This window comes from Aspergillus steynii, assembly GCF_002849105.1.
Source record: "Aspergillus steynii IBT 23096 chromosome Unknown P170scaffold_7, whole genome shotgun sequence".
Classification (NCBI taxonomy): domain Eukaryota; kingdom Fungi; phylum Ascomycota; class Eurotiomycetes; order Eurotiales; family Aspergillaceae; genus Aspergillus; species Aspergillus steynii.
Window position 1 is genome coordinate 666,725 of NW_020194404.1, and position 16,001 is coordinate 682,725.

General features: G+C 53.4%; 2 protein-coding genes across 2 annotated transcripts; both read right to left on the reverse strand.

The window, feature by feature from the left end:
- Positions 1-45: 45 nt before the first annotated feature.
- P170DRAFT_389465 (uncharacterized protein) lies at positions 46-11,531 on the reverse strand. The gene is made up of 21 exons (XM_024845865.1): positions 11,401-11,531; positions 11,205-11,338; positions 10,811-11,141; positions 10,423-10,761; positions 9,986-10,350; positions 9,542-9,911; positions 9,104-9,291; positions 8,927-9,068; positions 8,366-8,588; positions 8,123-8,267; positions 8,015-8,057; positions 7,734-7,959; positions 7,465-7,671; positions 6,887-7,401; positions 6,146-6,786; positions 5,821-6,087; positions 2,470-5,724; positions 2,290-2,415; positions 1,145-2,220; positions 339-1,050; positions 46-279 (listed from the first exon to the last, which is right to left on the reverse strand). The coding sequence occupies exons 1-21, from the start codon at positions 11,502-11,504 to the stop codon at positions 83-85; spliced, it is 9,606 nt and encodes a 3,201-aa protein (XP_024700844.1). The 5' UTR covers positions 11,505-11,531; the 3' UTR covers positions 46-82.
- A 1,253-nt stretch (positions 11,532-12,784) lies between these two features.
- P170DRAFT_449221 (uncharacterized protein) lies at positions 12,785-13,809 on the reverse strand (the record flags this gene model as incomplete). Its single annotated transcript, XM_024851026.1, has 2 exons — positions 12,785-13,593; positions 13,728-13,809. 2 exons carry the CDS (start codon positions 13,807-13,809, stop codon positions 12,785-12,787), a joined length of 891 nt encoding a protein of 296 aa, XP_024700845.1.
- Positions 13,810-16,001: the final 2,192 nt, after the last annotated feature.

The following is a 16,001-nucleotide window of genomic DNA, read 5'->3' on the forward strand; positions in this document are numbered from 1 at the left end:
TTTGTTGCTTTGGATGTGGGTTCTTCGCAATCACTACTCCGTACTAGGCAACATAAACATACAATGACAATAACAATGGCAATCACTCCAGGCTGTCCTCCTGTACACCTTCTCCGCTAGTTTCCTTCCTGAGTCGCTCCGGAAGCAGTTTGCTCTCCCTAACAACCTTGGTGGCAAGCGCTGACAAGGGACTCGGGCTGAGGATGTCGAAGACGGAAATTTCCGTCTGGAATTCATTTGCCATCCAGGCTCTAATCTCAACTGCAACCAGCGAGTTCACTAGCAAGCAGTCAGCACCAAGATTCCCAATAGCCATCTGGAACGGGTTTCACGCTTACCTCCATATGTGTGCAAAGGCTGTGAACTGTTGACATCTTCCACGGGGATCATCAGCACCCTCGCCACCCGCGAGACAATCATATCCTCCGCAATTCCCGACGCGGCTTCCAGTGACTCCGCCTTCCTGATTGCCTCCAGGCCGGCCTGAAGCGCCGCATCGTCGTTTTCTACACCACCTGGCTTCCATAGCGTCGAGAACTTGGCATCCCGCGCCCAGTGAGCCCGTCGGAGGACGTCGTCCATCTCCTGGCTCGCGCTCAGGCCAGTGATGATCCGCGCCGGGACTTGCTTCCCCTGGCCCTGTCCCTGGCCCTGTCCCTGGCCCTGGCCCCTAGATCGAAGACTCCCTGCAATCGCAAGCCCCACAAGGTGATGGACCTCTTTCTCAGCAATCTGGAATGCCGCAGTATGGGCTAGGTCCGCCGCCCTGTCGGACTCGGCGATGTATCCGACGTCGCGGACGGCGCCGAGATCAATCGCCGTGGCGGGAAGGCCCTGCTGGCGCCGGAAGAGAGCCAGGGCGTCTTCAAATGCGTTGCCGGCTGCGTAGTTAGCCTGCCCTGGATTGCCGATTACACCAGAGATTGACGAGAGCATGATGAAGAAGTGGAGGTCTCGCGGGACAAGCTCGTGCAGGTTCCAGGAGCCCTGGATCTTGGGACGCGTGCTCGTGATCCAGTCCTCGTAGGACATTTGTTCGAAGACGCCGTCCTGATGATTGCATCCGTGTTAGGGGCCATCCGGGCGCTTCAATAGGGGGACGATTGAATTGCATCAATCAAGAAAAAGAGATGAATGGACCCACCTTGAGTACCATCGAACATTGGATCAAACCCTTGATATGGGGCATTTCAGCGGCACACTGTGCCAGCGTAGTCTGGAGACTGGCCCGATTCGATATGTCGCATGCATAAGCCTTTGCATCGCAATCGTGCCGACGCAGCTGATCCAGGAATGTCTTCGCTTCCTTCCTGGAGTCGCCTGATCGAGATATGAACGCAAGGTGTCTGGCCCCATGCGACAGGAGCATATCGGCAATACTGCGGCCAATCCCACCCAATCCCCCAGCTAATAGGTATGTCGCGTCCGGGTCAACCGTAAACTGGGGTTCTACCGGGGGAACCACGGGGACTAGATCATCGTCTCGGGCCTGGACAACAATCTTCCCAGAGACCGAACCGGATTGCAGGGCCCGGAACGCCTGCTCGACCTGCGCGTAGCTGTACACGGTCAGGGGGACCAGCGGGTGGAAGCGCTTCGTCCGGAAGAGATGGAAGATCTCGTCGAGCGCCCGCGAACATTCCATGTGGACAGGGCTGCACTGGTGGTACATCTCGAGGTTGAATCCGATATAACTCACGCCGCGGATGAAGGGGCCCATGTCGAGGCCGACTTTGTTCAGGATATCGCGTTTGCCGATCTCGACAAAGCGCCCGTGGTCTGCGACGCAGGTCCACGACTGCCGAAGGAGCTCGCCGGAGGTCGAGTTCAGGACGACGTCGACGCCGCGGCCGGCGGTCATTCTCATTAGGCCTTCGGCGAACGTCGTATCCCGCGAGTAGAAGATGTGGTCCTCAGTCAGACCGTAATGATCAATGAGCAGGTCTTTCTTCGCCTGGGACCCGACGGTGGTGTAGATCTCGACGCCGAGGTGTTGGCAGATCTGGATCGCAGCTTGCCCGACGCCGCCGGCACCGTAGTGGATCAGCGCGGTTTCGTTGCGGGTGAGGTTGGCCTTGTTGACGAGCGCGATCCAGGCCGTCAAGAAGGAAACTATGACTGTCGTTCCGTCTTCGACTGCCATATGGGATGGGACGTGCTGGATGAAGGTTGATCGGATGCGGACGTGGCTGTTGAAACTGCCCTGGAGCATGCCCACAACTTTATAGGGAGAGAGAGCCTCAGTCAGCTTTTTATTCTTGGGTCCGAGAGTTCTGTATGGAATAGTACCTTTGTCACCCGGCTTGAACTGGGTAACCTGCGACCCAACATGCGTGATGATTCCGCCAACCTCACAGCCCAGAGTCGGCGTAGGCACCTGGCCTAGCGCGGCCATGATGTCCACAAAGTTGAGTCCTTTAAATGAAATGGTTAGTATCAGGGAGACAAAAATGGTCAGGAGGAACAGACCGGTGCAGAGAACCTTCATCTCAACGTAGTCCGGCTTTAACTGCTCGCGAAACTCCTCGTCATCCACAAACGCGAACGTGTTGAGCAAGCCTGACTCCTGTAGGACCATTTTCAACGGCCGATTCTCTTGGAAGAGCGGCTGCGGACTCGCCTGGGGCACCCTGTCTATCTGAGTGATTGCCGAGTTCAGCTCCCCATCTTCAAAGACGCGTGGCACGTATACGCAGCCGTCGTCCTCGGCGAATTCCCAGTCTCGGGTTTCGCGATCAGAGGGTCTTGTTCCCAGGACGGTCTGGAACACTTCATGGACGATGCTGGCAGCAAGCGCATCCTGTGGAATTGTCTCGAGCGATAGGTCGAGATTGCCGAGGCGCTTTGTCGAATCTTCCGCGCGGACAGCGCGCAACAGTCCGCTGGCGACTCCTGCAAAGGGGTGCGAGGCTGTACTGGCAACTTGGCCCTGCCGGGTCACCCAGATCACACCTGCGCTGTTCAAGATCAGGCTCCTGACTGTGACAAATTCGTGTTCGGACATGTCTTCAAGCAGTGGGTTGTCGAGCTCGAGGAACGACACTACAGCCTTGCCTGCGAGATCCTCTGGGACTGTGTCAAGGGTAACATGGCTGACGAAGAAATCACGCTTGGTGAGCAAATCACCAAATGTTGTGCCGAGCACATTACTCTCATTGGGAGAGTTAGCTCCATTGAGAATGACCACCTCCGAGAAATCATAATTGGTGCGGAAAGGCACAGAAGTCATCATCACAGAGAGCTCACGCAGGTCTGGGTCCGCCGAATCGTTAACGATGTGTTCGATACCCACGAAGCCAGCTTGTTTCAGCAAAGAGTCCCATTGCATCTCATCCCGTGGTGCATTCCACCATCTAGCGTCAGACCCCAGAACAAAGGCTGTCCGGGGCTGATTGGCCGTTATTCCTGCCACAAGGAGCTTCCCATCGGCTTTCAACAGTTTCCTGACCGCTGCTAGCGCCACCGCAACATCCACTCTGGGCATCAGGTCGGTCAGGATAATGTAGTCGTACGAGCCAGCCTCAAACCCTTGTTTCTCGGCATCTTTTCTAACATCGAGCCGCTCCGAGTCAAATGAAGACCACTCCTTGGACATGATTTTGGCCTGGGACACTGCCTCGGACTCGTGCGCTGCCAGAGTATATGTCGTGAGGCGTGCACATCCCGCTGACTTGGGTGCGACGCGTCGTAAAACAGACGTGGCGCAGGAGGTTGATCCGTCTCCAACCTCGAGTATGTGGCTATCGGGGTGGACATCTCCGGCACGGTCGATGAACTCCGAAACCACGGAGTTGACAAAGGATTGATCGACTGCGTCATTCAGGAATTTGGAAATCAAATCGGACGTTACGGTGGGCTCGGCTTCATTGCTGCGATTCAGGATCTGTGTTAGCACGTTTCCCACCATGTCGATCGTCTGCATCACTGGGCAGGACTCCAGATTCCTGGATTCGCCATAGGTCTCATCTAATGGTTCGGCTCCGATTGTCTTCAGGCGGTCGAAGTACCGTGCGAAGGGTTGACTCGTCACCTGTTCTCCCTCTGGTTGCGGCAGGGTGGAGGACGCTTTCTGTGCGCACAGGATCGCAGTCCGATTCCAAGCTCTGGCCTCTTTCGAGAAGGCCGGCGAAGGTACCGGAACGGACTTCCAGAACCTCCCGGCTGTAGTCTGAGAAGATAATAGATCTATCCGCCAGTCCATCCGTGTGCAGATCTTGCGAGGAGCATGGCGCAGCTGAGTCGAGGCGAGTTCCGTGCAGACAAACCCCTTAAGGATCACCCTGGGCTCACTCCACGCATCGTCCGAAAGGAAAACATTGCCCTTGTGCTGCAGCCGCAATGTGGGGTCCAGCGTGCTGTATCCGCGCATGCACGATCCAACGGGAGGCATCGAGGCCGAGATATACAACGATTCGATCAGGCTTGGCGCCATGGCAGGGGAATCATCCTTGACCGTCCCACTGCAGATCATCATCTGGAAGACCGCGTCTAGAAGCGTAGGGTGGATGGGAAGCGGGTACTCGACGCCCTCGGGCATCAGGGCCGCCGTGTCCTTGATCTGCAGCTCGCCGTGACCGAAACCATCCCCCGTGTGGATCTGCGTGATGTTGCGGAAGGCAGGACCAAAGAACAGACCTAGGTTTTTCAGGCGGTCGTAGAGCCGACTGGCTGATTGAACCTTGGTGGGTTTCTGGAGAATCGCCACGTGCTCCTCTTTGTAGGCGTTCCAGCTCTGGAGAACTTCAACGGCGTGATCGACCTCGTTGGGGCCACTGGCGAAGATGCTCCGTACGAGTCCTGTACAGTGTTCTGTCGCGGAATTCTCATGGGTCATGGACAGAATGCTAAAGTGTGTCCAGTGGGTGGCTGTAGAGCCGCTGCTCCGGGTGCCGACATTATGCGGCCGGAATTGCAGGATCGTCTCGACTACCGCGACAGAAGAAGAAAACACCATGGGTCTGGAGAAGGTGACGTCGCGGAATTCGTAGCCCTGGACCGAGTCCGCGTGAGGTCCAGCCACCTGTTTGCAGGCCTCCAGCACCATGGCGAGCATGGCGGCACCGGGGAAGATGATGACTCCCTGGATTTGATGGTCCATGAGCCAGGTGATCTCCGCTGGACTGATAAAATTGGTCCAGCGCGGGGCCACGGTGCTGTGATCGTCTGTTGGGAGGCCCAGCAAGTCAGTCCGCGGGGTGGTCCTCGTCCGCCGGATTCGTGTGCTTCGGGCCTCGTGCCAGTATCTGCGCTTGTGGTTGAACGGATACCTGGGCAGATTCACCAGGGGTTTCCACTGGGCCCATGGCGAGCGGGTGTTGGAGTTGGCTCGTCCCAGGTCCAGGGGAAACCCCAGGGCCCACAGCTTGCCGGCTGCATCCAGTGCTGTCGCGGTGGCACTCTTTCCTCGCTGCAGTAGAGACGTGTAGGTGACCGAGTTGACCTTCATATTCGGAACATGTGCTACAATGTCGCGCAATGGTCCCTGCAGGGCAGAGTGGGGCCCAATTTCGACCAGAGCGTTCACACCCGCTGATCCCTTGCGATATTTGCGTCGGATCTTGGTGGATCTCTGGCTCAGCAATGCCGTAACTGCGTCAGAGAAGCGGACGGGGCTTAGAAGGTTCTTCACCCAGTACTCCGCATCCAGGCTGGAGAAGGGAGTTTGAGCGCCAGAAACAGACGAGAAGAACGCGACATCGGACGTCGTCGTAGTGGGCCAGACGTCTCTGATGGATGTTAGGTACTGCTCCGCAATTACTTTCATATGCGGCGAATGGTACGCCGTCTGAACCTTTAGCCTCCTGCACCAGACATCGTCACTCTGCAGCAGCCTCTCCATCTGCGCCACCGCACACATATCACCGGAGACGGTCACGCTCCGGGGACTGTTGATGCATGCAACTACGGCTGCTCCGTCCGTAACCTGGTCTAGATAGGGTTGGACCCCGGACTGTGACAGGTTGACCGCCAACATAGCCCCCTGCCTATGGGGCAAGAGAGCCGTAATCTGCTCAGAATGCAGGCCGCGAAAATAGGCGATCTTCCACGCTGCGTCTCTACTGATTGCTCCGCAGGCGTAAGCTGCGGCTGTGGTGTGTTAGCTACCGTAGATACTCCATCTCCGTAATATCTGGATGTTACGTACCGATCTCTCCACTCGAATGACCCACGACAGCCTTGGGATGCACCTGCCAATGCTGCAGGAGCTCTACCAGGGCCACTTGGACAACAGTACACAGTACCTGCGAGAACCGCGGCTCGTTGATGCGGCTCTTCTCCTCCGACTGGTTGAGCTCGTCAAGGATGGAGAAATCGCTTCCAAGTGAGAGTATATATTCATCCGCCCGACGCAGGCTATCGCTGAAGACCTCCATCTCCTGCAGCTCGCGGCCCATTGCAAACCACTGCGCTCCCTGCCCAGTGAATACCCATGCGCAGGAAGGATTCTTGAGCAATCGTGTTGCCCTTGGGGGCGTGCTTTCCAGCACCTTTCGGAGGTCCGGCAGCGATGTTGCGACAGCAAATCCACGGTAGTCGAAGATTGTCCGCCTCTCGGCGAGCGTGTAGGCAAGCCCGAGCTCATTGTCCAGGATTGAGTTGTACCCCCCATCAGACCCCTTTTCTTCTGGGTCATAACTGTCCCTGACAAAGTCCGCGTATGTCTGGGCAATGCGGGTGACCCCGTCCTGTTCCGGGGCCGAGAAGACATATAATTTTGGTGTAGCGTTTGACACGTTATCCAGAGGGTCGATGGAAATCCCGGAGTCTAGCGGTGATGGAGGCGAGCTCACATGCAGCCGTGTGTTATGGTTCGCGGTGATGTTTCTCTCTGGTCGGGGGGTTTAATCAGCACAAATGCTTCTATGGGAATAGAGGTATTTCTCACATACCGGCAAGATAGTGAAACGCGTCATCCAGGATGACATGCGAATTCGTACCTCCATGCCCAAACGAATTGACGCTCGCCCGGCGTAGCCCCGGCGTTGGCCACGGCGTAAGCTCAGTAGGGATGCAGATGTTCCATCTTTCCAGGTCAAACTCCGGATTCGGCGCCTCAACGCCATGCACAGCGGGGATCCGACCCTGCTCGAGAACGAGAACCGTCTTGATGAGACCCGCAATCCCAGAGGCGCCTTCCAAATGTCCAATATTGCTCTTGACCGACCCCACAAGCAGTGGAGGGCACCCATCTGCTGCTCTTGCGACTCCAATGGTTTCGCCTATAGCGGACATCTCAAGGGGGTCGCCAACGTGTGTCCCTGTCCCGTGGGCCTCGAAATACACGGTTTCGGAAAACTCAAGCCCGGCTGCCTTGTATGTGGATCGAATGAGGCTGCTCTGGGCCTCTGAGCTGGGCACTGTGATTCCTGGTGTTTTCCCGTCTTGGTTTATTCCCGTGCCCTGCATTCAGTGCGGGATAGTTAGGAAATGCAACCTCAAGAGGTATGTATGTCGTAGGCTTACCCTGATAACTGCCCTGATAACATCATTGTTTCGAATGGCATCCATCAGCGGCTTCAGGACTATGACGCCCATCCCCTCGCCCCGTCCGTAGCCATTGGCCCTGCTATCAAAGCTGTGGCACTGCCCGTCAGGGCTGAGGAATCCCAGCGCCGATAGCCCACGCCATACCTCGGGCTGGATCATGAGATTGGTGCCTGCAACGACGGCCTAGTGTTGACGAAGCTTAATTAGTACCTCTGCTGACTGAAGCAGCTTTGAGGGGTGGGTACCATCTTGCTTCCGCCGCTGCGAATCTCCTGACAGGCCAGGTGGAGGCCCACCAGGCTCGAGGAACAAGCGGTATCAATGAGAAGAGAGGGGCCACGGAGGTCATAGAACCATGACAGGCGGTTGGCGAGCATTGCGCCGCCACAGCCGGTCGACGCATACGGGGACATGTATGAATTCTCTCGCCCCGAGGTGACTTCGTAGTCCTTTGTGAAGCATCCTACCATCCTGTTCGCGTGTGTTTTAGTGTTCCGTTCCGCTAATAAATGGTTTCTTGACGTACACCGCTGTTTGACTCCCTGCAACGGACTTCAAAGGCATCCCAGCTACAAACCAGCATGTCAGCACCCATCCTGTACCGGGGTGAGGAATGCAACGTCTCCTGACTTACCATTCTCAAACGCTTCATACGCCACCTCCAACAAAATCCGATGCTGCGGATCCATCCCTTCAGCCTCTGTCGCAGTCATGGAGAAAAACGGCGCGTCAAAGGCCGCAATGTCCTCCTTGAGAAAGTGGCCCTCCTTGGTTGTAATCTGCCAGGGCAAGTTAGCACGGTGCACATCCGTTCCTAGGCAACAGGCAGGTCCTCGCTTGCCTACTCCACTCCACAGCATTTGGGGTAAGCACTTACAGCGCCCTGCCGATCAGCCGATGGGTGATAGTACGCCTCTGGGTCAAATCGATCGACGGGGATCCGAGTCTTGGCCGACTCGCCGTTCTGCAGGATGTCCCAGAATCCACTGGCGGATCGAGCCTCGCCGGGGAAGCGCCAGCTCATCCCGACGATGGCAATCGGTGGACATTTGTCGTCCATGTCTGGTGTAAGGAAGCTGACCCTGGTGATAGAAGGGACTCTTCGAGTTGTTCAAGATGTCCCACTTGCGGTGGGGTGGGTGGCAATGGGATAGATACTGAATCAGGTATGATACCCACGGGATAGAAAGCCGACTGCGTCAACGGGGCTAGGTGGTGGTGCCATGCGACTCAATTTGGCATTTATAGACTGACTATGAACAAGTGCTTAGGCCGCCTCCAACCCCAGCATACAGCACAATGCCCGCAATCTACTGTCTCTATCCCCAGAGCCCGCCAATATCCAGATCTCGCATTCCTCGGGTTAGCCTCACCACCAACCTTGGAAGCCGCTTGGTAGGTCTCCGAATGAGCTTTCTAGCGCCATCCAACCGCCCACTTTCCTCCGCTAGAAGAGCAGAAACGCACCGAGAAAAATAGTGGCCGAGCTTTGACACACCAAGCGCCGAATTTCCGAAGACCATCTAACACCGACAGCGGCGGGTTCAGGGATCTCTCCACCCGGGCCCAAATGTTGCCGCCTTCACCGAGAAGTCACGTTGATGGGGAAAGCCACCGAGGCATTGAGGGGGCAAAAAGAGCCCGAGAGCAACATGGTATGTGTCTGGTAGACTAATTGAAATGGGTGATGCCCTATCTATCCACGAGGGGAATCTAATGCGAATCATCTCTAGGTGGCTTTCTGAGTAGAAACATAGTTCAGGATAGGTATACCTATTGACAGTGAGACATTTCGCGTGAATCCTGAACTATAGACCCGCTTTGTAGCTCGGTTGTAGGCAGTGGCTATATGGGTTTTCTATTCTCATACTGGTGACATGCTACAAACGAGAAACAAAATAAGACCAAGACAAAACCAATCCTTCAATTGCCAACCCGATGCAAGTGGAAGCCTTCCAACAACCTTCCCTTTATAGGACCCTTGTTACATCCCCCCTCGAGCATCCACAGCAGGACAACGCTCCCTCGACGCCATTCAGCCTGGACCCTTCACGCAGCCCCCTCACCCCTAGCCGCCTCAGTCCTTGCATACGCGTCCTCTAAATCCGCAAGTCGCTGCTTGATCGACTGCGGCTTCCGCTGATACGTGCACAGTGTCGCAACGACGCACGCCGCCGCGATCCCCGCACAGATTCGCATATCGGTGTTGAACGTGCTAACATAGACCTGGCGAACGACCAGCTGCTGGCGCACTGGGAGCCGGGAGATCGCCGCGGGGGTCCGATAGAATTCATCCAGTTGCTCGGGTGTGAGGACGCCGGCGAGCGAGTGCTGGACGTTTGTGTTGAAAACGATGAAGCCTGAGGCGATGCCGATGCTTCCGCCGAAAATGCGCAGTTGGGCGACGATGCCTTGGGCGACGGCTATAAAGGGATATTTGTTTTAATACCGCAGCCGGATATACGCATTGGGAGAAAAGAGCAAGGAACGCACGTACCATGATCCTGAAACTCCACCTGCATCGTCGTAAGAAACGTCATTGTAGAGAGACTCAACCCGATCCCAAACCCCAGAATCGATTCGAGTCCCCACTGCCTCGGTGCCGGGTCTACCGAGTCTGGCAGAGTCGAGAGCGAGGCAGTCCCAATCACCATGAAAATGCTCGCCAGGTTCAGCGTCCAGAAGGCATTGTTTCGCTTCGCAGACGCCGCGCCGCCGATCGCAGAGCCGACGGCGGTGCCGGCCATCAACGGGAGGAGCAGAATCCCAGAGGCGACGGCGTCCTTCAGGTTGACAATCTGCGCGCGCAGGGGGATGTTGACGATTACCAGAAGCATGACAAATCCCGTTAGGATGGTGCTCCTGTCGCGGGTCCGTTAGTTGGGGTGCTTTATGTACTGATGTTCTTGGGAGATCGCTTCCAAAGACACTCACACAAAGCCGGCAACCATGACCCGGCTTGAGAGTAGCCGGAATGGCAATTGAGGCCGAATCTGCTGGAATCGCGGTTTGGACGAGATAACCCACTGCCAGTAGACGAGCGCTCCCCAGGACAGCGCAGAGATGACGAGGATGATAATCACGGGGGCGCTGTTCCACGCATAGGCTCTGATGGCGGCTTCATTCAAGATGAAGACGAACAGGACAGATCCGATCAGGATGAGAAATGCGCCGAGATAGTCCAGGTGCCGGAAGCGAACATTCTTCGCGAAATGGAAATCGTTGGGCCACACGAGTAGCAGGGTGACCAGAGGCACAAACGCACATGGACCGCTAGACCAAGGGATTAGACCGTTTTCTTCATCTGCAGGAAAGGACGTACTTGATCCAGAATCCCCAGCGCCAGGTACGATAACTCGTCAGGGCGCCCCCGATCAACGGCCCGCTAATCCCAGCCAGGGCGACAACCACGCCGATGATGCCGGATATTGCGGGGAGTAAAGGAGGCGGGCTGATCTCGGGGTAGATGATCATGGCCATCGCGTACAGCCCCGATCCGCCAATTCCCTGCATCGCCCGGAAGCCGATGAGCTGGCTCATATTCTTCGACGCAGCGCATCCCATCGACGCGCCGAGAAAGATCAAGAAGCACAGGCACAGGAGGCATTTCCGGCCAATGACATCCGATAATCGTGCCATGAATACGGCGCATCCTGGTTTTGGAGGTATTAATTGAAGATGTCTCGAGAAGGGCAGAGCAAGAAGTGGATATTCACCAACGTAGGACAGGGTGTACGCCAGGACGATCCACGAGCATGTTTTGAATCCATCGAATTCGTCCGAAATAGTGTATAGCATGGTCGAAACAATGGTGGTATCCATCAAAGACAAGAACAGTCCGATGGCGATGCTGCGGAATTCATGGTCAGGGCTCCGTCACTCATATTCAACAAGGCTGTCTTGTGATCTCACGAAAGAAGAATAATCACCAGCCTCCATGTTGCAATTGTCGGGCGCGCAATCTCAAAGGATGTAGACACATCTTCGCTGGTAGCGGTAGCCACCTCCGAACCCATTATGATTGTCCGAGCAGATGGTAGAACGATGTCGAAGCAAATTCACACGGACAGATACCATCTGAACGGTGATATATTATGGCTGGCGAAAAGGCGGTGCCTAGACAAGGCCTCGGTCCAGCTGAAGTGCCTAAACATCCTTCTCGCTAACACGCAGCAGTGATTGGTGCTGTCGTGAGGGGGAAAAACCAACCGGCGGGTTTCTTCGGCCAGATATTAGTTCACTTATAGCGATGGACCCTTGCTAGTGTATTCTCCACAGGGGTCCAAGCCAATGTCACCACTGCGGACAAGGCTACCATTGCGTCAGGGATTGTGGATGTTGATGCAGCGTATTACAGTACGACTGCGGCCTTTTACGAAGCGAAGGGCCATCATCTCCGATGAGTTCGGCCTAGGAGAGATGGACATTCGCACTACAGTTTTAAGATGTGTTTACGAAAGCTTCAGTAGAATATACCATATAACTAGAGCCATGAAAGTTCAAGTGAGGTACCAGGTCCACCGACATACTTTCCTGATCAAGTTCGAGTAGATGCTTTTACCCTCGATTAATAGGTTCTGCCTTGAGACCCCCAATAGAATGAAACTCAGCAGACCCGAAAGCGAAGCTGTCGCCAGAGGGTTAATGCTCAAAAAACCAAATCCCCTCGCTTTATGGTGTACTGATCTCATATGGTCCCGCCTGTGAACCTTCCATCAGCAGAGGGACCCTGGGCCCGCAGGAATTCCTCGCACTCCTCCAGGTCACGGAGTTCTATGCGAACGTCTGCCCGCGGTAGCCCTTTGGGCCCCCCCCCCCCCCCCTCCTCTCTAAGCGCAAGCTACTCCCCTAACCCTTGAATCTGACTCCCTCGAACCTTCTGAGCCCGCTGGCGAAAGCCTTGAGCTTGGTGGACACCCACCCCGACACCCACCGCATCCCGGCTGTAGGGCGTAGGCCAGCGGACGACAGGGCCCCTCCGGGCCCAGTATCAGCAAGAATTGCTTTCTAGGACCCTGCCTGGAGTACGGGGAGGTTTTTGTAACATAGATGTGGAAATACTACAACTGGTTCCTGGAGCCTCCATGTACGATAGGTCACTTTCTTAGCTTAGCACGTCCCTATATGGACCATGGGAGCCGCCGGGAGGCGATTTAAATCGCTAACCGCCTGGACGTTTAACCAATATCAATCAATCAATCAAGTCCATCAGCAGAGCCTGAGATAATACTCACAAGGTACTACGTACAGAACACAATATATGAACATGTCCCTGTATCTTCCAACTAAACAACGGTCACCGCATCTGCGCCATCCGCATAGCCCACTCAACGGCCTTGAGCACCGCCTGCACGTCATTCATCCGATGAGGCACCTTATGCACGCCCTCAAACTCCACAACGCGAGTCAACCCGTTACTGCAAAGCCTCGCCTGCAACTCACTATGCGGTCGCAGCGGGTCTGACCGGCCGATGATGTGGACCGTCGGAATGGATATGCGCTGCCTGTTGACTAAGGGGTGATACACACGCGGGAAGCCATCCATCCCCCCGCGGGTATTCCATTGCGTTCTCGCGGCATGATCGTGCTCTGCGCTGTTGTCCACCATCTGGCGGACGAGTGCGAATAGCTCCTTCGCCAGCGCTGCCTTTTGGCCTGGGAGTAGTAGAATCGCGCGGTGGTTCTTGAGACGCGATAGCTTGTGCGTCACGGCAGCTCTCTTATCGTCCTGGAGGAAAGCTCCTCGCTCGAGCTCCTCCATTGTTGCCTTGTCTTTCTCACTCTCTTCATCTTGCTTTACCTGTTTATAGTACCGGGAGTACTTGGCAACAATGTCCGCGTTAAACATCGGATCCGGCGAAATAGAGAGCCCGGCGCAGAAGAAGATCGCAAAGCGAAACGGCGGCGGACGGTCGGGATGAGATATCTCATGGTGGTAGAGGATAGAGAGGGTGAGCGACGCTCCCTGGCTAAAGCCAATGACTCCGTCAAAGGGGCCATCGTCTTCAATGACGTCCTGGACGAAATCATGCGCGTCTCTCACCTGGGTCGAGGATAGCCCCTCGTACCAATTATAGAAAGGGCCCGGCAAGTTGGGAGGGATTTCTATGGTAAGGAATGATAGAGACAAGGCAGTAAGCATCTCGTACTTAACTCGTGCAGATATGGTTAACGAGTGATTGTACCCCCGGGGCCCGGGGACAGCTGGACGGGAGCCTGGTAAACTGACTACGACGTACCTTTTGCAGGTCCACATGACACGGGACCATCAAGAAAGACATAGTCGTGGGACTCGCCGATCATGGCACAGATTACGGACATCTGCTTCTCGAATATCTCGGCAGATGCACCCCTAAGCCCAGGATTTCAGCGGATGAACACTCTCAGAGAATGGACACAAAATGTACCACGGGTGCAGACAGAGAATCTTCATCTCGTCTGTATTCAAAGAGGGCGATTGCAAATCAGTTAGGATGAGCTTAGGCATGCTATATTCTTCGGTAGGTAGAGCTATCATATATTAATATAGGAGTTCGGACACAACGGGTCTCCGGGGCCCAATCGGCGAGTATTAAAGGGCCCGGAACTCCACCACTTTCATGGGAGCAATAGTAGAACGACGGATATCTCGTGGAAAGTCATACAGAAGCCAAAAGCGACACCCAGGCACTGGGCAAAATTAGATGCTACATCGGTGGGCTAATGTGTTCTATAAACCTAAAGAATTTTTCGGAGTATATGACTCCAACTGCTTCATCCTTCAGTACCCCAGATCTCCTGATCCGGGGGATTAGTATTTTGATCCCGAGATCCGTTAATCTGGAAGAGATAACTGATATAAAGATGACCAGTTAACCTTGTAATAAGGTTATTAGGAAGGTAGTGCAGGTCTATAGATTAGATAACATTCATGTTACAGCGCTACTACAAGATGTAGTACCCCAATGGGGGAGGAAGGTACCTGCGTTGAGCGTGCTACTATATAGGGCGGTCCCAGGCATCTCAGCGCCTCTGATGCTGAGATAGTGGTCTTTTGGCCCAGTTTTATGAACGTGTTGCCTGGGCGCGGTCATAACAAATCAATATAAATATAACCTGCAGTCTTTCTATTTTTTAGATTTAGATAGAGATAAAAAGAACTTCTTTCCGGTATAATAGAATCCCTTATACACCTTTTACTCCTAAAGCTTATAGCAACTCTTTAGTGCCTTTTTGTTCTATAGGTTGATCGCTTTTAGAAAGGAGGCCCGCATACTTAATTATTAACATATTATGTCTAAAAACCACTAATAAATTCTTGGTTATGTCAATAATATACAATTTTTCAACCGATTCTTTTGCTGCACGTTTATCTCTATTTCAATTAGCTAATATTTCATAAAAGGATGCCCTATTACTATTTTTTTGGATAAATGTTGAAATAGTGATTATAACTACAATAACAACAAGTACCCTCTGTCTTTGTTATCCTGTCGGCGACGTCAGGGCCCTGACGCAGGGCGTGAGCTTTCATATCCTCTTTCTTTGCCGTCTTGGTAGATTATGCTTTTGTTGTTCTGATCTATAGCCCATTGGTCTTGATATTTCATCTTTATTAGATCAGCAACCTAATGTTAGTTATGCAGTATCGACGAGCTACTCCTCACCATATGTATAGTGCGCATAAAGAATTATGCATGCTACCGGAGAACGGAATAGCCGAAAATAATAGATCCGGAGTCTGAGGAATCCGAGGAAAGGGTATATATCCAGCATCGACTGCCTTTTGATAATGTGTAAGTCTGTCAATACTTCGGTATAAAGATGGTTAAAGTCGCAATTGCTGGTGGCACAGGTGATATCGGCCGGACAATTGTTGAGATTATTAAAGACAACCCACACCATGAAGCAGTGGTTTTTACTCGGAAGGTAATTTTAATATAAATCCTAATAAAGTATCTGTTAATAAGTAAATAGATAATCGGAGATATCTTTGGGATTCTAACTGTTGTTGTTAATTATAAGGATATTAACAGCCTCAAGCACACGCTAGAACAGCATGAGATCTATATTGTTATTTGTACTGTCGGCTATACCGGTGACGCCCTGAGTAAATCTCAGCTTAATTTTATCTGAGTTGCGGATGTATTAGTGACCACAGTGTAATTTATACTGAGTGCTTTTACCTGCGTATATACCCTAGAGTAAGCTAACCTATAATATAACTAGGGAATATTACTGATCATGATACTATAGTATAGCAGAGATATTTCCCGCTCTTTATAATTATTTCTATGCTATTAAAAAACTCAGAACATCAGGACTCCAGTAGACTATCTTCATAAATAAATATTTTATGGATTATTTTGCTTTTGGGAAGATTAAGTCCTACCTCAGGCTATTCCCATCGGTTATTAATATTGACCATAGGGTGGCCGCCATACTAGGTGATGGGAATATACCTATAATATTTATTTATTTATTTGATATCGCTAGGTTTGTTGTTTTATCTCTGGACTTAGAGGACTAGCCAG

Excerpts from the sequence above, each read along its gene's own strand:
- P170DRAFT_389465 (XM_024845865.1), bottom strand. The coding sequence starts at position 11,504 with ATGGGTTCGGAGGTGGCTACCGCTACCAGCGAAGATGTGTCTACATCC. Across the intron at positions 5,725-5,820 it reads GATGGAGAGGCTGCTGCAGA|ACGTCTGGCCCACTACGACG; the intron begins GTGACGATGTCT and ends CATCCATCAGAG. Across the intron at positions 2,416-2,469 it reads GATGAAGGTTCTCTGCACCG|GACTCAACTTTGTGGACATC; the intron begins GTCTGTTCCTCC and ends TTTCATTTAAAG.